Raw genomic sequence first — 21,143 nt, 5'->3', positions numbered from 1 at the left:
TAGATTAAAAAAAAACTGGATTGTCCTGTTGTTTTACTATTCTATTAGCAGCAAGAATGTTTTTTTTAATTAATTTGCTTCAAACAACAGCAAAAAGGCTACATTTAAGTTATTCTAACAGATCTGACACGAAAAACACTGGCCATGTTTTTCCCTTTGAGTAATTATTCTGTTGAAATAGTATACATTTCTCTCCCGGCAGAGAGTGCTTGGGCTGAATGGATGCTGCTACTGCATAATGGTCCTCAGACGTTTGTTTCCAAGGCAACGTGGGGAGGGCATGTGGAGAGGGAGGTATAAAAACACTGGCAGCTCTTCTCTGAGTCTTACTCTGAGGTAAATGCACTCAGTCATCACAGAGAGCCACAGACAACTTGCTACACACTTGCTCTCCCTATTTGTCGGCTCAGCTCCACAAGTAGGTGTCCAAGAATGATGCGGCCTAAAGATTTACGCCAGGGCTCTGGCACCAAGACCTTCCTAGATGCCATGCATGGTGGTAAAGTCCACCTTGCACGCTTCATCCTGGATGCTTTGGATGGGCGCATCATCAACTCAAAGACAGAAAACAGCCGCACCCCACTCATGTATGCTGTCTGCCTGCAAGACTTTGGTACAAGGACCAAGTTCACCCGGCTGCTGCTGGAGAAAGGGGCAAATGTCAACTGTCAGGATGAGGATGGCCGCACAGCCCTTAGCCACGCATGTGAGTTGGGTCACCTGGATGTTGTTAAACTTCTTGTGCAGTTCAATGCTGATCCGGAAGTCTCAGATGCCTGGGGTAACAGTGCTCTCATGTACGCTGCCTTCTCTGGACACAGTCAGGTTCTGGAGTTCCTGGTCAGAGCTTTCAAAAGACTAGGACTGAGGTTGGACAGAACCAATAATGCCGGCCACTCAGCCATTGAGGTAGCCAACTTCTTTGGACACAACCAATGTGTCCAGATTTTGAACTTTCCTTGCAGGAAAGTTGGCAAAGATGTTGATCCACATGTTGATGCGAGCACCACTGTTGAAGGAGAGTGTCGCCTGCCCAACAGGCTCTCCAAGCATGTTCTGGAGAGGTTCTCCAAGCAGCTGACCAATGAAGACCAATTGCCAGGCATATTCCAAAGACAGATGAAAATTGGAGACAGTAGTGGGCTGTGGAATCATTTCAGATGTCCCAGGAGTCAGTCTCACGAGGACAATCATCACCACAGTTGGGCTCTGCCTCCACAGCCAGAAAAAAGCCAGATTGAAGGGGAACACAACAGTCTCTTCACTGCCAAACAACTGCAAAACTGCCAGCTTCGAGAGCTGAGGGGAGCAAAAATCCTGAACTCTCTTTCCGAGCCAAGCCAGAAAGATGTCAGCCAAGACACTAGACTCTCCGAACAAACACTGGAGAGTTTTCCTCTCTGGGGAAAGGCAAAGTCGTTTAATCTGGACCTTCTGAGCAGCAGAAAGCAGTCCTATCAGGGTGATGTGCGTGACATGAGAATGTCAGCCAGCAAATTAAAGAGAGCCTCTCTACAGGATGAGCGATGCCTGATAGACAAAATGGAATGTCAAGGGACCACCTGGGGCCTGACAAACGATGGCAACAAAATTGTCTCTGTTCCAAAGCCTATTTTAAACAGCAAGGGTCAGCCTGTGAAAGCACTCCAGGAAAATGTCAGATCACAGAATGAAGAGGCCAGTGACACAGCTCCATCGGGCAGCAGAGAGCAGCAAAAGAGGGGAAGCCTCGGCTCGACTACAAGACACGGCAAACTACTTTTTGCCAGGGGAGAGATGGAGTCAGAGAAGATTCCCAGCCGTGCCCCGGGGTTCATGGGCCTCGGGACCAGACTGCTGCGTCGATTCACCGCACCAGAGTTTATGAGGATGGTGATAGACTGTTCGTCTGGCTCCTCAAATGGAAGAGGTCGGATGTCCCGCTCCGAAACCTTCCCTTGTTCACACACACACCAGCAGGTCGACAGTCAGCAGAGTGTTGACAGTATCAGCGCTGTGAAGTGTGAGTTTGAAAGCTACTCGTCTCAGTCCACCCTTGATTAGACGAAAGACAGTTTACAACAATTAAACTGGCTGTTAGTGTTGTTTTTTTTTATTGCACTTGGAATTATGACAATCCAGATTTATTGCTTGGCAATGTAGCTTACATACTGAGAGAAATTGTACTTCTTTGCTTTTGTTGCATTTTTCAATATTTAATGATAACAATAAAAAAAGTCTTATGCTATTTGCTTATTTGCATAAAGTTGGCTAGAATTTTGCTATCGTGCATTTACAATTCTGTATGAAATAACCTAATATCAGTCTGTGAGCTACTGAAACTTAATTTTTCACATATGTTTATATCACATGGAATTAAATGTATTTAATAGTGCTTGTGTGTTTTTAAGAAAAAATGTATTTTGCTTAAAGTTATCTACTGTGCATTCATGCTGAGCCTATGACAGATACAATAAAAGACTGGTAAGTTCAACCTGTATTTTGTGCATGTGTGTGTAAGTGAGTAAAAAGAATTAAATGATTTTAGGGTCAGAACGTATCATTTATTGATTTATACAAAATTAAACCGTGTAATTCTCTTTTTCATGAGTGATCCACACAGATATAGAAATACATTAAACACGTCCACATGTATCCGTGTCAGAATACAAAGACTATGTGCAAAGTGTTTCTCAGCAGGTTTGTGTCCTGCAGCATCACATGCCAGGCCTGTGTGCTTTATCTAAGCAAACAAATGGAAATACACACAAGTCACACACATCATCCTCTGGAGCATCCTTCTTTTTTCCTCTGTCTGTCACAATAAAAGAGGGTTGTATCACAGACAAACACTGTGATGCCGCCTAACACACAACCGTGCCCTCACACATACAAACATACACACCTATACACTCACATTTCAGTAAATAAACTTAACATTTGAACCTCTTTCAAAAAATTTACTGCAGTGAATCAGCAGGTGTAAGGACCTAATACTCAGTATTTTTATTTACATTATTAATTCATCTGCTTATGTCCATACTTAATTATGAAACCTTATTTGCAATTTCACATCATACAAACAACCCACAACACCTTTTGGAAATAAAGAATAGAGACAAAAAAGAGGAATATGGTACTGGTGATTTTTTTCCAGTTGCCCAATAGTAGCAGCTGGGCTTTTATCTACCCATTTATTATGCAAATAAAGGAGAATTGTCTTTCAAATCTCTGTTTGGTACATATTCAAGCATTCACATCAGGCCAGGTGTGCCTCCATTTGGCCATGCAAGGAGTGTGTGTTAACCAGGTCGATGTCCACTTTCCACAACAATGTGTGAGTGTGCAAGGTTAACTTTATTCTGTCACAAGGAGCTACTTTGTTTTGGGCCTAATACCAGCTTTATAAGTAGTAATGCCCACAAACAACACTATAAAAGATTTTTAGAGTAGCACGTGTTTGGTTCATATAATTATGTGGCATATTGAGTTTTACTGTCAGTTTGTTATGCACCAGGTTGTGCTGTGTTGAATTGCACTGAATGTTACAGGAAGCCAATCATTATTCCGATCAAACTGAGTAGAGAGGTGAGGACTTGCATGCTGCCTTTAACTCACTCCTAAAGTGCTTCTCACATGCCCAAGACCATGCCGTGTCTGTCAACCAAACTTGCCACCATCACGTTGACGGCAAAATGCAGTCTGGGTCTGGGTCTGCTTCTCCGGAGCTGACAGCCCATCAGCTTGGGTGCTAGAGAAGCTGGAACCCGGTGCTATTCCTCTTCCGAGGCCTGTGCAGGTCAGGCTGAAGTTGGGTGTTGGGGACCGTAAGCCCCATGGGGTCAGCAACGGGACATGCGTTTGCGGTACTGCTCCACCAGTGGGACCAGGCACTGAGGTGAGCCGCTCTGCAGCAGGAAGGGGTGCTCTAGCAAGTCAGTGGCACTGGCCCGCTCCAGGGGGTCCCGAGTCAGCATACGGTCCAGGAAGTCTTTTAGAACCGGGGAGATCTGGATCACAGAGCACATTCATACATTTTAACTTCAATAATTATTTGCAGTTATTATTTGATAGATTTGTAAAATAGCATTTGATTTTATAAACATTGTAAAACATCTTATTGACAGATCAACAGGCATAGGCGTAGGAACCAGGGGGACAGTGGGGACACGTGTGCACATTAATTCATGACATATCTGTCAGGTTTCCGATATGTGCCTCCCCCAATGTTAAACTCATTCCTACGCCCTTGTCAGCAGGTATACTGCTTAAAAACACTTATTCAAAGAAGGAACATATTCGTGTCAGTATGTTTTCCAGTTCATATACCTGGCTGACACTTCTAACAGTCGGAGCTGGCTCATCTCTCAGCCTCTTCATTGCTGCTACAGGTGTTTCACTGAAGTATGGGGGCTCTCCGTCCACCATCTCTACCACCATGATACCCATTGACCACACATCAACCTGGTGCACACAGAAAGGAATTGTGTAATAAATCTTAAAGGACAGATCGGCACTGTTGGCTTTTAGGCAACCTGACAGAGACAAGTGTATTCTATGTGAATGAGAGCTGTGCTTCCTCACCTCAGTGCCATATGGTGATTTAGAGATAACCTCAGGAGCCATCCAATAAGGTGTCCCCACAAGAGACTTCCTCTTAGGGATGTCCTTACTAATTTGGGCACAGAAGCCAAAGTCTGAAAGCTTGACCTGCAGGGAACACAAAAAAGTACTAATCTAATAACAAGGTAGGAAAAAGGAAGGAAAGAGGGGAAAAAAGGCAACATATCGTACCCTTCCATCTAAAGTGAGTAGTATAGAATCACTCTTTATGTCTCTGTGAATGACTCCCTGTGAATGGAGATAGGCCAGGGCTTGCAAAACAGCTTCACACACTGTGGCAATCTGCTCCTCGCTCAGCCTGCAGGAAACACACACACAAGTTTACACAGAAATTTACTGACTTTACATTTCCATTACCAGTCACAACAGCTCAGAAAGCCAAAATTCATGAATCACCATCCATCAAAGGCAATGATAAAGAGTGCAAGGTTCGGCACAGCAACTCCCACACGGCACAATGACGAACCAATATGCTAATTTCTCTACAGTGTTAATGGGACTTTGATATTTTACAACAGCGGCGTAAACATATGAGAGACAAGAGAAAAAAAAAGACATTTTCACGCAGCAAAAAAAGTCAGGTGCCCTTTGCAAAGAAAACTAATGCAACAATTACAATGCTGTATTCTTTTTAACATAGATAAAACGCATATCTGAAACTATTTTACAAATAATAAATTTATTTAAGTAGTTTGGTAGTTCTTCACTTAGAGAGACTTAAATTAATCTTGAAATTCTAATTTGACACCGGAGCGTGGCCAGAACCCCCCCCCCCCCCCCAAAAAAAAAAAAATCAAAACAAAACATAGAACTCCTCTTCTGTATCGTTCTCTCAATATATTGATTACTCTCATCTCTGTCATGCAGTGGATGTGATACTTTTTTGTGGCTAGTTTTACAGGTCATATGGCTTGAGAGAAATATTTGCCTCCCTGGGAGTCCAGCAATCTAACCCAGAGGTCATCCTACGGACATCGAACCTCCATCAAATGAAGCTCCCTGCTGCTGGTCAATATGTTTTCCTCATTTGAGTGTGAATGTTCTACAATATGAAACATCAGGGAATCAAATTTCCACTCAAAATTGACATACCACATTGTAAGTAAACATGCGCAAATTCAATTATCCAGTATCATTGAATCATTATTTGCCCCCAGAGAAGAGCAGCAGACGTTGAGTGCAGAAGACTGAATGAAGGGTCGATGTGCTGCACAGATAAACACTGATCACTCTTCAGTCGATACCACACTACCCCCTTGTGGCTGATTTGGTTATTAAAAATGATATAATATCTAGACAGAATTTTTTTTTTAAAGAGGGACTAAGACATTGTCATTCTTCTGCTAGTACCTGGTTTCAGACACAATGTTGGTTAGTGCTCCTCCCTGCAAGTACTCCATGATTACCCACAGTTCCTCTTCCACCAGGGCAGACTTGAACATCTCCACCACATTCCTGTGCTGATAGTCCCTCATGATGACCACCTGCATCAAAAAACAGTAGTACTATTACAATAATATTTGAACATAACCCGACATGCTCTCATTTTAGTTTTGAAGCTTTAAAGATGCTCTGTGCAGCAATTTAGTTTTGCACTGGGATTGCTTTGAGGTCCTTGTTTGAGATAAGTCATCAGGAGAGGGAAACACCCAAACTGTTAGCCTCTAGTCTAAGAACTTCTTTTAAACTTCACTAGCAAACAAAAATCTAGAGCAACATAATGACATCATCAAGATGACTTTCTCAGATTTTAAAATCTTGGAAGCCACCACAAGCACATGCTGAGGAGTTGAAGACTTAACAACAAATAGCACATAGTACATACAATATTGCAAAAAAGTCTTGCACTATTGAGCTACTCCTCATTTCTTTTTTGTAATTCCAGGAGACAGAAATAGAAGCAAAAATGCAATGTAAAATGCAGACAGGATTAAAAACAGAGTTTCTACAATTCTAACGCACTCGAAAGTCAACATTTGGTAGCCTGAACACTCTTAGACAAGCTTTCTTGTAATTTCTTTAAGTAGTTTTCAGGAATAGTTCTCCTGGTTTCTTGAAGGACATTCAAAAGCTCATATTCGGATGTTGGCTGCCTTTTGTTCTGGTTTCTGTGAAGATGATTCCACACTGCTTCAATAATGTTGAGGTTTGGGGGATGCATCACTCCATAAAACCCGATGTTGCTGATTTTCAGTTCAGTTCTTGTGTCATTTGGCATACCTCAGTCTTTTCTCCCTGTTTCCCCATCCTTAAGAATGGCTTTTTGACAACCAACCCTCATGGAAACCATCTCTAATGAGGCTTCAGTGAACAGTAGATGTATCAACTGAAGGTCCAGATGCATTTCTCGAGGTCTGTGTCAGGCCTTTGCTGAATCTTTGTTAGGGTCAAAGATATTACAAGAAAGTTTGGCTCCTTGAAATTGAAGAAAGGTGGCTCAACACATTTTCACAGAACTGTATGCTGCTGTAAATGGCATGCGTCTAAATTTGAACTACTTGCATTTTTCTACGTGACAATTTTTGTACCTCATTAAAGAGCAACTCTCTCCTCTGCTGCCGTCGCAGGTCCATCATCTTCACTGCCACTTGCCTACCAGTGTGCTTTTCTGTGGCAATACACACCACCCCTGTTGAGCCCTCCCCGATCTTCACAAAATTCTCCAGGTAAGTTCGTGGATCGCCCTTGTCAACCACCATCTGAAGGGCTGCCTTGAATTGTTCATGTGTCACCTTAGGTGGGTCAGGGGGTGGTCTTGGTGAGGGATGCTGTGGTGGTCTAAAGGCAGGGGAGCAGGTACCTAGAGGACTGGTGGCTAATGAGCCTGTAGGGGAAGGTCGAGGTTGGGAAGGGCTGTCCTGACGGGGGTAAGGAGGGTTGGGGCATCCGGAGTGTCTGAGAAAGGGGTCTGGAACACTGGGTCTCAGTCCCATATTAGGAGACAGGCCTAGAGTGTAGCTAGCTGAGGAGCGCACAGTCCGTTGAGGTCTAATGCCTCCCACAAGAGGACTGCTGGTGCCGGTGGGAAGGAAACCGGAGTGGTACCTCACTGTCGACTCTGCCTGCATAATAACAGAAGAGAGAAAGCTGAAATGGGGGGTTGGCTCCCTGCCTGGGGTTCATAGCCCACTTTAAAAGTGAATGTAAATCAAGTCCTTCACTTTCACTCTGGATCCACTTCACTTGATATGACCCATGTTAAAAAGTTGCTATATGGCCCCAAGCCTCCAAAAAAGATCTTGGCAAACACACCATCTTTCAACATTTACAACCTCACAAGCCCATATTTCATTTCTTAACACTGGAATCAAATAAAATACTCAAACTCAGAACTTTAATCATCTTTAGTTTAAAGCCAGATAATGCGATGCTTCACAGTCTAAGCATTAAAATGATCCCTGATGATATCTTGAAGAAAAACAACTTAATCTAATGCATTCAAAGCTCATGGAAAACACGTTGAGCACCAAGAAAATGATATACAAAACATTAATATTAATATAATAATAATATATTGTGTGTTCTATGAATAATTCATAACTGCATGTCATCACTTCAAAGATATGCTTACTTTTAGGTCATAGGAGGAGAATGGCCTCCCCGGGCTATTCTGTGGGTGCATGTACATTGGTGGATTGGGACGGAGCTCCGTAGTGAGTGCTCCTTGATCTCCATGGAACTGCTGCACAGTCATAGCAGGGCTGTAGAAACAAGCTACGGGTCTCTGGTTTGGTGGCATTCCCCTGGGCAGCTGGAAATCTCTTTTCCATATAACTCTCTCCTGAGGACTTCCCACCTCCCCACTCATATAAGCCCCCTGACTTGGCGCTGGGATGTTCTGGGGCTGAGGAGGTTGTGAGGGTCCCTCAAGGGGGCTGACACCCACTTCATAGGTGGATTTTGCCTTTGGCAGGATCCCGTTGGGCTGCAGGGTGATGCTCTTCTTCATGCCGAGGTAAGGGGTGTTGGTCTCACTGTGGATGTTCCTAGCCTTGTCCCTCCACGGTTCCTGACCTGCATCATCTTCATCATCATCATCATCATCATCCTGGGTCAGGCCCTCGTACTGGTAGGTATCGCCCTCATTCACCTCCCCCAGTCTTCCCAGAGACTGGGCCCTCTTCCTCGCCGAGGGGCTGCTCTTCCGCAAAGAGTTGGAACTGGTCACAGACAAACGGCTCATGTCGTTGATCATGGCTGCGATGTAGTCTCCATGACCGATCATGCTCCCACGCACAATGGTCTGTAACAGGAGAGGCGTTTATCTTTATCACAGTCTGAATGCCATGATTACATTAGAGAGAGATTTTGGACTGGAAGGGATAATAAGAGTGGCATAATCATTGCTCAGAGGCAAGTTAAATTTAGACTTGGGAATGTGTAAAGGCCGTCATTGTCACTTTTCAATGACAGTTACTTTAATTCAGTTCCCCAGTGGCTTACTCTGACAAGACCCTGACAAATATACCATGCAAAGACAGAGCCTCTATGCTGCTGCTATGTGTCTAGATATTAGCTGTTAGCTTGTCTTGAGATCTTTGAAGTGGTACGAATAGTTGTCAGTCATGCAATGGACATAAACGTGTCCTGACATAAAATGATCAGACAAACATTAAATGCTTTGCAGTAAGAGTGAGAGCATGGTGGCTTATTAGTCAGTCTCAGGGTAGAGTCATGTTCAGTTCACAGTCAGTCAATAGCCTCTCCTGTTTCTCTGGCGCAGAGCCATTACAGCTGCACAGGAGGTGGGGGTCAGATGACATCTCACCAACTGTAGCACTCTCTGAGAGGAAAGGATGGCAGGTGATAATGGCCCTGGTGAGATTTTGCTCTAATAAAAATTATCTAAAATGAAAATCATTTTACTTTTCTGTTGAAATCAAAAAGTAACCCCGCATTTGCTGGATTTATACATTTTGTTATGTTTGGTCTTTTTTCTCCTTTCTTTTGGGGCTTTCTGCATTACAAGGGTAATGTATATTGATGAGGCAGTTAAAACTATGACTCAGACCTAAATGCTGACACGGTGGTTCTCATGTTGCATATCACTAATCGCCACCACATCATGGAGCGCTTTATTTTTCTGGAGAGCCATAAAAAGCATCGACAGTATGTTTCATGAAGCGTTAAAATCCTGAGATATGCAGACTGCATCACTCACAAGCATTTCCTTTGCTGTACCTGCACTTTTTATTCTTTCTGTTTGACATCCTAGGGAAGCACCATATACTGTTATTAATTGCCTGCATGCAGTAATAAATCTTCTGGTCCCTATGAGTATTCGACATTGTACAGTCAGTTTACACAGCAGGGTCATTAGCCCAGCCTCGTGATAGATAAGAAAGCAAAAAGTTGAGGAGGGGAGAAGTGATTTCACATTGTCATCAGAGGATTACAGCATTTTCTGAGAAAGCAGAATCCCTCTGTGGCACAAAAAAGTATGCCTGCATTGATAAAAACTAGCAGAAGAAACTAGCAAAGACATAGTATATTTTCTCTCTTTTCGAATGACTAATGATAGCTTGATGAGGGCTCAAATGATATGCCATTCATTAGCAGTCAGGTCAGAGAAATATCAAAGAAATGGAAGGTGTTTCATACCTTCTTTGGCCTCAACTCCACCTCTGTAATCCTGGAGGGGTCCACCATGGGTTTGGGCCTTCGCAGGTTTTCTATCAGGCTTTGCCATTGGGTCGGCAGGCCCACAAAGCAGCCCCGTTTGGTGTCAAATGAGGTGTGGACACGGTGCTCAAAGTTCTTTGGCGCTGATATCTCAGGCCTCTTCTTTTTCTTCTTGCGAAACATCCTCAGGTCCAGAAGGGCGACAGCCTGCCTGCCTCACAATGTCCCTGTAGAGAGAAGTATTAATCTTTAAAGACACTGTTCCTTGCAGTATATGAAGCACATGATTAAATAACTGTAATCTTGTCCTTTGAATATAAGCAAATGTCTTGTGCCACAGTGATTAAAGACATGCTGACTGACACTAAACACTCCCTTTTTGTCTTCCCTCTGACCAGGTGTATTCAAATAAAATCTACCAACAGGTGATGTTTTCATGTGGGAGAAACTATTCAAATAGCTGATCTAAAAGCTAGTCTATGCTTGCCATGTGGATGTCCCACATCCTAGTGCCTTGCTGGCTGTCACACGCTTGTTCTAATGAAAACAGCTCCAAGGAGAGCGGATGGATTTGTAAGCACATGTGTAATGAAGGATATCTGGTCAATTACGGCTTATTCATTCTCTGTGCCCTTTTACAGATGAACATGCGGCCAGGCTGGCAAGTGCCCACAGGCTTTCAGTGCATTAGCAAAGCAAAAGCACACATTCATGCATGCACATTTATACAAACACAAATATACTATGACAGGCTATCCTTCATAACTCCTCTATAAGCCTTTCATATCCTATCCTAATTAGTAGCTTGTGTGCCCTTGATTGCAGGGAGGGCAACCACTTAATCTTTGAATGCATTTGCCGAGCTACTAACTCAGGTTTACTGTATGTTCAGCTTTACTTTCCATTCCAGTTGTGTGAAATGATTAAATAGATTACATCTCATTTCCTTGGCTGCACAGCTGTACAGGGAGATAATCTCTCACACTTAAGTCTTATGATTAATACTGTTTTATGCAGCTCGCAGTGTGGAGGATGTCCCAGCAAACCATGTGTCTGGGTGTCATAGCTAGTCTATGGTCTGCACTTTTATCACAGACTGAAAACATCTCAATAACTACTGGGTGGATTGCCATGAAATTATGTACAGACAGCTATGGTTTCCAGATGATGAATCCTGCTTACTTTAAATGGCAACAACTTTGAATGTTCTCCTATACTTTGGGTTACGTCCAAATACATGCTAAATTAATAACAGCATATTCTCAAATGAGTCCTTTTCCTTAGTTTTCAATGTCAGAGTTTAGCTAAGTGCACAAATGTTCAAGTAATGAATCGCTCAAGCTTCTTCGGTATGAAATAGTTCTTCAGTTTTATGGCAGAGCTTTCAAGCCACAACAGTTGTAAGTTGGTTGTTTTATTTTCAAACAACTGATGATCCCAGCATTTTAATTAATATAACTTTATATGCCTGACTAACGATCTGTCTCAACAAATCTCAAAAGCTCTCTCTACCACCTATAAGGTGGTTTGTTTTTAACAAAATAAGATAATAGTCTAACAGCTAAAAGTCACACTAGCTGACTAGCTTGCCTCGGAAGGGTCACACATTTTGACAGCTATTATAAATGTAGCTTTGGTGTATCAACCTATCTACATAGTACTAACAACGCACATGATAACATTTATGTTATTATACAAAGAATACTGTAATCAAAGCTGTCAGACAAATGTGATAATAGGAGAAAAATTCCTCTGAAATGTAGCGGGGCATTAATAAAAAGCACAGGCGCCATACAGTTTATGGTATTAGACAGTATTTTATTGGTTCTTCCTGCACTTTGAATGTTTAGTTAAATGAAGCAAATAATCAGTTAAAGACGAGTGCTTAAGAACATAACCAACTGTTTACAGTGAATATTGTATAAGATGCACACAGCCACTGTGATCTAATCCTTTGGTTTACGAACTGCTGTTTCTAAGCCTTGTGTTCAGCATTTGCCATCTTGGCTTTTTTGGGACCAGAAGTAACCATATTCAGACAAGAGGGTGGAGCTAAATAATGATATTCCAGAAATTAGTCTTTGTCCACTTTGCTTTCCTGTGTTACTTTGCTAACATTTTTCTCTATCAAACCAACAAACACCTGATAACATTTCTATAGTAGGGTCACGTCCCTATGTATGGCTTCTTTTAAGTATAATTTGTTGATAGACCTTACAAACCTCCAAAATTATTCACTATGATATTAAAAAATTACACACCCCTTGTATTCAAGCAGGCTGCGTATGATGTTTTTTTTTTCCTGCAGAGATGTCAGAAAGAACTTTTGAAAATAAAAAGTCAAAATAGAATTAAATCCTAAGATACTTCGTGACTGGCTTCACTTGAACAGCAACTAAGTGAACCTACTTCTATTTACAGTCTTTGCAACCAACCATTGAATAGCATAGTTTTACCATGCAAATGTTTACATGCTAATATGTTAAGCCATGATGATGAACATAGTCAATTTTATATCTGCTTAATGTGAACATCCTAGCATCATCACTGTGATCATGTCAGTATGCTAAAGTAACCATTAAGCTAAACATACTTGCCAAAGTAGAACTCCTTGTTTAGTTTACCTGAATAGGATGCTGGCCTGAATTGCAGGGCTTACAAGGTGCCCTGTGTTTATCTGATACAATCTCCCATCATGCACTGTAAAATAGTGGGAGCTGAGGAAATGAGTTTTGCAGCCCTCTGTGACCCAGTGGGTGATCACTCTGGCAGCCTTTCCTCCCTCCACCTCCACCCCTGAGACCAGCATGTCTCTAATCGGTATGAACGGCGCCTGTTATGAGATGTACTGGTGACTAACCCATGCCACTCACCCTGCCGCTTCACCGGAGGGTAGAACGAGGTCAGGCCCACTGGTCACATGAGCTAAGCCCTGACTCAAAACACAAAGGGGGGTAACGATGAGAGGGCTGAGGGTGGAGGGGTACTGCTTAGAGAGATGTGTCACCCTCCAAGGATAATTCAATCACAAGGCTAATATGCTAAGTATTGCATAAACGTATCACTCTGTGCTCTCCCTATGTACATAATGTGGTGCTTGGAAGGACCATAATTCTGTCTGACAGAGACATTATGGTGTGAGGAGAGAGGAATTGGGGCCAAAATTATATTCAGACCTGGAAGTATTGAGAGTCAGAGACCCATTTCCCTTTCCACAGACACAGAAAAGCTTTTTACCACCAATTGTGGCTCCTTTTTGAATAACAAGTGCTTAAGAAAACAATCTGCAAACCAGAGATTGTTATCTTTTTTTTCCCCCTCTGGTGCATAAGAGGCAATCTGCTTAGATAACTGTTCAATGAGCAGATACAGGCATTGCCTGAACAAATATTTTCATGTATTCCTTTACAAGGAGATCAATCAATAATTACTCATGAGTGAAATGCATGCTACAGTTCTCCACAGCTAGCAATAACGGAATGATACCAATGCAAATTGGGGAAGCCGATTACATTGTAGTTATGACCTTCACAAGTTCAAATCAACAGAGAACAGTTTTATCATTACTCATTCTCAATCACTCTTCCACTCTGAAGCTCTGGAAATACAAACTAACTACTGTGATATGAGACAAGTAGAAACACACACATACTTTGTTGATTCATACCAGGGCAAAATTAATTCACAAGTTGATGCACTTATTGATTTACCAGCTTTAATCACATGCAGCTGGCCCTATGACTGTCTTGACAACAAAATCCTATTGATTTCTATGTTGGTCTGATAATCCATATGCACAAAGCTGAATTTGTACAGAGCATAATCTCACTTTCCAGTCACATCCCTCAAAACTGCTGGGACTTGACCCTATGCCTCAGTGGCTTGTCTTGAATCTATCAAAGTGCTGAGGCAAAACTCAGCCGGGGGCTGTCAGGGACATGAAGAGCCAGGCAGGATGAGGTCATTCTAAAAATTCTGCTTCATTAGAATTTCTACAATTTTGTGCAGGAAAAAAGGAATAGACCCAAAAGCTTGATGTGAAAGCTCCAAAATCCTGTTGCTGAGAAGTAAAATCTCACACATAGGAAATAAGAAAAAAACATTATAAAACACAATAATAGAGTTTAAAAAAACCCACCCAAATAGACCTTATTTCTCCCCAGAGCCAACTCTTAATCCCACCCCAATCCAGGTTTAAATGAGTATCCGATAACAGCATTACCCCTGACTGGATGGAGCTTCTTCACCTGGCAGAGCGGCTTGGCCTGTCATGCCATGGAGAAATTCAACTTGGCAATCCATATGTTTCCTGCAGACAACATGACAGAAGAAGCAAGAACGTACTCGCCTTCTTCTCATGTTCAAATCACCCCGAGCAGGAGTTGTGGCTGAGTGGGTGGGGATTGAGAGATAAGAGAGATATTGGATTTGTTCCATGTTAGTGCTCCAGAGCACTGCCGAATGATTTTTTTTCTTTCCTATTTGCCCTAAATTCTGCTTCTTTCTTTTTGTTGGTGTACATGCAGAAATGTAGCAAACATGCAGGTGACTGTGCTTGTGGGATTAGTATTTTGTTCAGCCCTTCAGTGATCTAATTTTAGCACACATCATTTCCCCCTCCTCTTTTGCACCAGACACGTGTTTATTTTGTGCAGGATTCATGTCAAATAGTGAGGTGAGGGTGGGAGACAGTGGAGATGAGGTAATCCTCTTTTTGTGTTTGTAAATGCATGCATAAGTATAATCCAGCCATAGTGACTCACTGGGGGCTGCATCTACAGTATTTCATAACAGCACAGATAGCATCAAGTTCTTAAATGCTCTTTGTCAACTCATGAAGTGTATGACTTATTGTCCACCAGCTTCATTATGATGTCCTTTGTCCTTTGATTGGAATTTGACTACTCTGGAAGTGGGGCAGCAGAAAGGTCTAGGATGGGCATCTCTTCCATGTGATTTGTAAAATGCAGGCGTACAAACAGGCACCATCTGTGGGCATGAAAAAGGCACAGTGCAAGACAACTGCAGTGTTTATGATTTAAAATGATGTGCACTTTCTCATTGAAGTCACCTCTAAGGGCATTGAATATGTCAATGGATGGTAAATGACATGTAATGTAATAAACTGCATTCAGTGATGTTGAACAGTATGATGTTGCCATGCATATTTCATCCTAGTGTTTATATCATGCAAAACAAAGTGCAAGAATAGCACGAATCCTCAAATTCTGTACAGTCAACCACTGCACAAACGTTAACAAGGTTTTGTGTTTTCAGCCAACTAGTGGCATGGCTCTGGGGATGGCAGTGCCAGGCTGTGGGGCCAGTGGTTTGTTTCAAAGTAAAATATGGCAAAAAGACTGCGTATCTATAGCTCTTTTCTTGCCTTATCAAAGCCGGAAATCTACATTCTGGTCAGTGAAAAACTTCCTAAGCTATGGAACTATGGAATGGTCTTCCAATTATTCTTGGTCTCCAGAGGAAGAATAAATCTGACTTGGTGATCTTCTGTCACATTGGAAATTAATGTTTCGGACTAGAATTTATTAGCAGCAATGTGCCAATGGACAATAGCTTCCAGAGTGAGTGTAAATTAGCAAAAAAGAGCATTCGGCATTTACATTTCAGTTTATGCAGAATGACCCACATCCACATAGTGGGTTCACAGATAGTGACATATCGTGGGGACTTTCAAATGTCATATAACTTGCAGCGATGCATCATGCATGCACTTTCAGTTAAACATCCGTATGAAGTCATGCAAGTCGGAAATGTTAGAAGTCACAGAGCACTCCATTTTGAGAGAGGAAACAATCAGAAAGCTTGACTGTGGTTTTTCTCAAGTCCTGACTAAAAGAAGGCCTGAGGATAGGAATTGCATGGTATCTGCTCAACAACATGGGCTGTCGGTTCTTCAAGGGCAAACACGTGCGCATGAGGGCACACCAGTCTTGTGTTAATATTGACAGGAGTAAGAGTGAAGATGGATAAGGGGAGTTGGGACACTCAGCTATAGTGACATAGGAAGAGAAGATGAGGAAAGCAAGAGGATATGATACAAATTCTGAATGGATGAATGCACAGTATGTACAAATTAGTGTGTGAAAATTAAAATTCACATGTGCTTTGTTTCGTTTAGTGGGACAATGATGTTGATCACAACCCTCTCAGCTCTGAGGATGTAACCTCTTTTCCTCTTTAGCTTCTCTCCAGTAAACAGGCCACAGTAGAGGGGATTTCAGGACAGGACAGTTGCATCAACAGAGTGTGTACATCATTCTGTCATCTGACATAATGGCACTGATTCTCCTAGATGAGAAAATGGACAAGAAACTAGTTTGTTCTTCTTCACGGCAGAGGAGTCTGGACATAAATGCACTGTAAAAACTACTGCTTCTACATACTCCAAACACCTTTTACATAATTGTAAAATCAACACTTCTAGGGTCCTGGGGCTTTTATGGGATGTTATTTGGATGCTGACACATCATTAGAAAAATATGCTGTTACGTCACATGGTGTGCCTGTCCATGTAGTGTAAGAATATGTATTTAAACTGTTAAAAGAGCCAAGGTCAGGAGAGTAAGGAAATGCAGCACTGACCAACACTCTGTTTAATTAAAGATCCTCTTGGCTCTCACAAGTGCTTTGAACAATTTGACGCTGTGCTGATAGAGACGTATGATCAGGCTAGACCAATAGCAGGAGCCCAACTCTTCTCTCATGGGTGTAATTTATTGATGTACTGGGACTTGGTGCAAGCTTTACTGTACGCGCATGTGCTTATAAAGGCTTTGATTTATGTTTTTTTTTTCTTTCAGCCAAGGATTCAGCCTGTCTCTCCTGGCAGTATTTTTTTTAACCTCAGATTCCTTCATGGTATCAATCTGCACTAATTCTACTGCCCTTATCTGTCATCCAGCATGGGTGCTGTTTCAGCCCAGAGAGGAGACTCATGTCACGCTGTTCTAATTTGAACTAAGAGCCTTTTTTTAAATCTTTAGTGTCTGACGTGTTATAGCCGATGGCAACTCTAAGCTGGTAATGCACAATGTCCCCTCTATGACGTGAACATGATACAAACATTCACGAAAACAATCGTAAATGCAGCAGACATGTTCATGTGTGTGTGAAGAGGATCCTTATCACGTCCCATCCTGTCCGTGTCCCGCTACATGTGCATGAGTTTGCACTGCCTGTCAGTTTGGGTTTCACTGTGAGCGTGTAAGAACATGAAAGCAAAATGGGAAGGGTGACACCACCTCCAAAAATATCAGAGGATGCTGGAGTGTACACATCACCCCCAGTGAAGCAGATGCCCAGCTGTGTGTGTGTGTGCGTGCATGCACCAAATAGACCTTCTCTGTCACCTCTTCTACCCTTTCCCTCCTCTTCCTTCTTGAATATCAATGAGTCACCTGATACATAAACACAGTTTTTACTTCAAGTTACATCATCATGAGAGATTTACAAAATCCACTGACTGTAGCTCTTTTTGATCCTTCGTGAATGTATAAATAATTTTGACTCTGTTAGAAAGAAGCCCTCAAGTCCCAAACATTTTTGGGATGGCGCATGCACAGATACAAGGAGAAGTCATGGACATTTATTGGGTACAAACAGAATCAAGAATGGCTTTTGTTTGTGATGGTGTCAGTAAGAATCAGAGCATTGTTGATGCTAAAGCTCTGGACTGAAACTGAAATCTATATACTTTAAAACACCTTACCCTTAGATTGATTTTCTCTTCACACGTAGCATCTAATAAAGAGACTAATGGAGAGACGTTACAAACCTACTTTCTACACTATTGAGCAGAGCTCTTGTTTCTTAATGGCTCTAATTTGGACTGAAAACAACAGATTTCAAACATTGCCTCCCATGTATATGTAAGCTCTTGTCTGACAGTTCCTCTAAATGCTCCTAACATATGTCACATATCAGTCTTCTCTCTTTTGCCAGCTTTCTAACAGCATCCAAACCATTGAAGAGACAATATGCAGCAGCAGCTTGTAGCCTCAAGCGCTGGTATGACCAGAAAAGCTCACCTGTGAACTCAGCCTACCCAAAAACACACTGTAGAACACACAGCCGTAAAAACAGGAAGCATCTGTCCACGGAGGCCCTAGCAATCACAGAAATGATCATTTCTAAGCGCAATCCTTCACAAAAAAACGGCAACATTTAAAGGAGTCTGACATCGTTTTTCTTAAAATATAGGTTGAGTGAGGAAGCAAAGGGAGAAAGAGGTTGAAGGGATTTTGAGGAGGAGGGGTGAGAAGAAGGGGAAAGCTCCTCATTTGATATGCGGTCCATCACTGAACACATCCAACAACCCACTCAGTCGTCCCCTTTTCTCCCCCCCTCCATCTGCACCTGGCAGCACTGCATTCTGCTCACAGCCTCTCCACCTCCTCCTTCCTCCACCACGGCTGATGCCTCCCGATGGCATTCACTCGCTTGCTCTTCATCAATGACATTAAGCTTCTTATCCATTTTCACCCCCTCAACCTTCACCCCTGTCTCCTTGTGGAGAGACGGGAAACGGGGCTGTGGAGGAATAATTCATTGTTAGAGGAGAAAGAGAGATCAGTCATTTCTCCTTACCTTGCTGTCCAGTGAAGAGGAGAGCCTCTCTCCTCCAGGAAGGATTGGAAGGAATAGTGTGCACATACACACTCAGATACACTGTTATACGCTGCTCACACACATTCACACTCGCGCACGGATGCACACCGCTCTGTCTCATACACACAACGAAGAGGAGGGCTGGCTCTCAAGCAAGAGCACACTGCAGGCTGCCGCTTGCCTGGGAAAGCCTGATGCGTTCCTCCCTCCAGGCAGAAGCACACGCTGCCATCTCAAAGGCTCTTTGTTGGGGCTGATTCAGCCCCGGCTCCGCGGCTGAGTGCTGCGCGATGTACCGGTGTCTGCTCCTAGGGACACCGTACAAAGGAGGGACAAAGCCATGAAAAGGGAAGGCAGCATCCAGGAGGAGAGGGTATCACGGCCACATATAGCTTATTCAATCCACCCCCTTCTCTTCCTCTTCTTCTCAAGCTCGCTGTCTTCTGTTTAGACACACTCTCATACACACACCCTCCCACCTCCCTTTCCATCTCTCTTTATCACTTCCCTCCTTCTCTGCCTCCTCCCACTCCCTCATTGGACTGGAAAAGAACTGATAGCTGCGTGTGTTTGTCTGGATGTGTGTGTGCGCGCGTGTGTGTGCACGTGTACTTTTTGAAGCCGGTTTCCAATGACCGTAAGGAGAGCTCCTTTACAACTCACCACCTGGGATACCTTTCCTCCACCTCCCCCGCCCTTCCCTCTGTGTCCTTAACACGTAACGTGTGTGACATGAAAATACGAGGGTGCTGCTGTTCGGTCAAATGCGTTATCCGTGGAATGACTGGGTCAGGGTTGGCAGATGGCGGCGGGGGGGCTCTTCTTTCTGGATCCGTTTAAAGGGGCTATTGGGCCTTGTTCTGCAGAGGATGCAATCACCATCACATCCCCACAATCTCTTCTGAGTCCACCGTGACCCCAAATCGTTGTGGATCAAGGCAGAAGAAGCAGAACTTTACAACATGCGACCCTGCATCATTACTCAAGTAAAACATTCCCTTCTCTTTTCCCCCCACAATCATTTTCCTGAATTATTTATACGGCAGCTAGAACAAGACTCAAAGCAGGAAAATGTATTAGGGTCAAGTCATGCAGAAACTGTCTGCAAGAGTGAGTCAGATTTGGGGCATGTAGAACATGGCATATGATGTGAAAGAAGTTTGCAAAAGAGCTGGACCAGAATAATGATGTTACTTCTTACACATCTTACACAAATAAAGTCAAGTGAAAAGAGCTACAGTAAACTAATCTGCATAAGAATGACAGATTTGTCTGATGGCTCCTCCTTCCCATTCTTACTAGTCAGCATTATTGCCACAGATATTTATCAGTGTGGCTATATTTTATGACTTTGCTCTGCATATTTGATGATGGATAAAACTGCCCCATAACAGGTTTATTTGTGAGTGAAAATGATAGGATCACAAAAATAGTTGTAATTGTCCAAGCTATCGGAGCTGAGTGGTTTATGTACTCTAACAGATCTCTACTCGACCAGAATAAAAGAGCGCAAGACAGGTCAAAATATCAGTTAATAAAACACTTGCATGCTTTTGTGATAGAAATTATTGAGCCACCCATAGTATTCAAGTTTATTTAGTCTGCTGAGTCAAACACCACTTCTTATATTGGAAGGTAAGAAATATTTTTTTATTTGAAGAAGTGAAAAAAAGTGAATTCCGTTATGAATCGTTCTTTGTTTTAGGTGTGTTGGACACATCTGTTATTTATTGTAGTCAAAATTATTTTATGTGTGTGACACGACAGAGAAACCTTGCCACTAAAATTGCTCTCAGTCACTAGAGTTCATTTATTTGCCAGCTTCACTCAGGAATGCCCTGGAAAACACTGACTCTGGGTGGCTAAACAGTAGGAAAAAGGCTTGTAATGTAAAACAGGTTTTACAATGACAATACTAGTCTTAAACCACAGTGTCATTAAAATGAAAACCAAAAAGCTGTATAAGTGATTCCCGCCTTAATTGTTTGCATTTCAATTCATTCTATTGTTTAGGATGGATATGTAAAGATTACACTGGCTTGTGGGTTTTCAGGGCTCAACCTAAAGCTGCAGCAAATGTAATTTCTTGTCACAATCCTCTGAAATTTTGAGGCGGGGCTTCCAGATGACCTATAAATCCTTTTTAATTCTGCCAGACTGAAACAACTATAGCAGGAATTTACACTGAATTTGTGCCATTCACCTGCTGGTTGATGTTGATGTTGACTCTAGAAGTGTTTCTTTCCTCAGGTGAGAGATGCATCCATTCATTCTTCTTTTATTATTTCTGA

The 21,143-nt window shown here is 42.5% G+C and overlaps 2 protein-coding genes across 2 annotated transcripts; one reads left to right on the top strand and one right to left on the bottom strand.

The window, feature by feature from the left end:
* Positions 1 to 346: 346 nt before the first annotated feature.
* LOC140270566 (uncharacterized) lies at positions 347 to 2,590 on the top strand. The gene has a single exon (XM_072365749.1). It carries the CDS (start codon positions 433 to 435, stop codon positions 2,041 to 2,043), a length of 1,611 nt encoding a protein of 536 aa, XP_072221850.1. The 5' UTR covers positions 347 to 432; the 3' UTR covers positions 2,044 to 2,590.
* LOC140270565 (serine/threonine-protein kinase PAK 6) lies at positions 2,535 to 19,323 on the bottom strand. Its single transcript, XM_072365748.1, has 9 exons — positions 18,832 to 19,323; positions 10,204 to 10,451; positions 8,174 to 8,845; positions 7,131 to 7,664; positions 5,953 to 6,086; positions 4,774 to 4,900; positions 4,564 to 4,689; positions 4,309 to 4,443; positions 2,535 to 3,989 (listed from the first exon to the last, which is right to left on the bottom strand). The coding sequence occupies exons 2-9, from the start codon at positions 10,405 to 10,407 to the stop codon at positions 3,822 to 3,824; spliced, it is 2,100 nt and encodes a 699-aa protein (XP_072221849.1). The 5' UTR covers positions 10,408 to 10,451; positions 18,832 to 19,323; the 3' UTR covers positions 2,535 to 3,821.
* Between the last annotated feature and the right edge of the window lie 1,820 nt (positions 19,324 to 21,143).

The sequence above is a fragment of the Leuresthes tenuis genome, unplaced genomic scaffold, assembly GCF_036924035.1.
Source record: "Leuresthes tenuis unplaced genomic scaffold, fLeuTen1.0.hap1 SCAF_15, whole genome shotgun sequence".
Taxonomy (NCBI): Eukaryota; Metazoa; Chordata; class Actinopteri; order Atheriniformes; family Atherinopsidae; genus Leuresthes; species Leuresthes tenuis.
Note: the sequence above shows the minus strand (reverse complement) of the source record. Positions and strands in the feature narration are given on the sequence as shown.

Excerpts from the sequence above, each read along its gene's own strand:
- LOC140270566 (XM_072365749.1), top strand. The coding sequence starts at position 433 with ATGATGCGGCCTAAAGATTTACGCCAGGGCTCTGGCACCAAGACCTTC.
- LOC140270565 (XM_072365748.1), bottom strand. The coding sequence starts at position 10,407 with ATGTTTCGCAAGAAGAAAAAGAAGAGGCCTGAGATATCAGCGCCAAAG. Across the intron at positions 7,665-8,173 it reads TCTCCTCCTATGACCTAAAA|GCAGAGTCGACAGTGAGGTA; the intron begins GTAAGCATATCT and ends GTTATTATGCAG. Across the intron at positions 6,087-7,130 it reads GAGAGTTGCTCTTTAATGAG|GTGGTCATCATGAGGGACTA; the intron begins GTACAAAAATTG and ends TTTTTGATGCAG.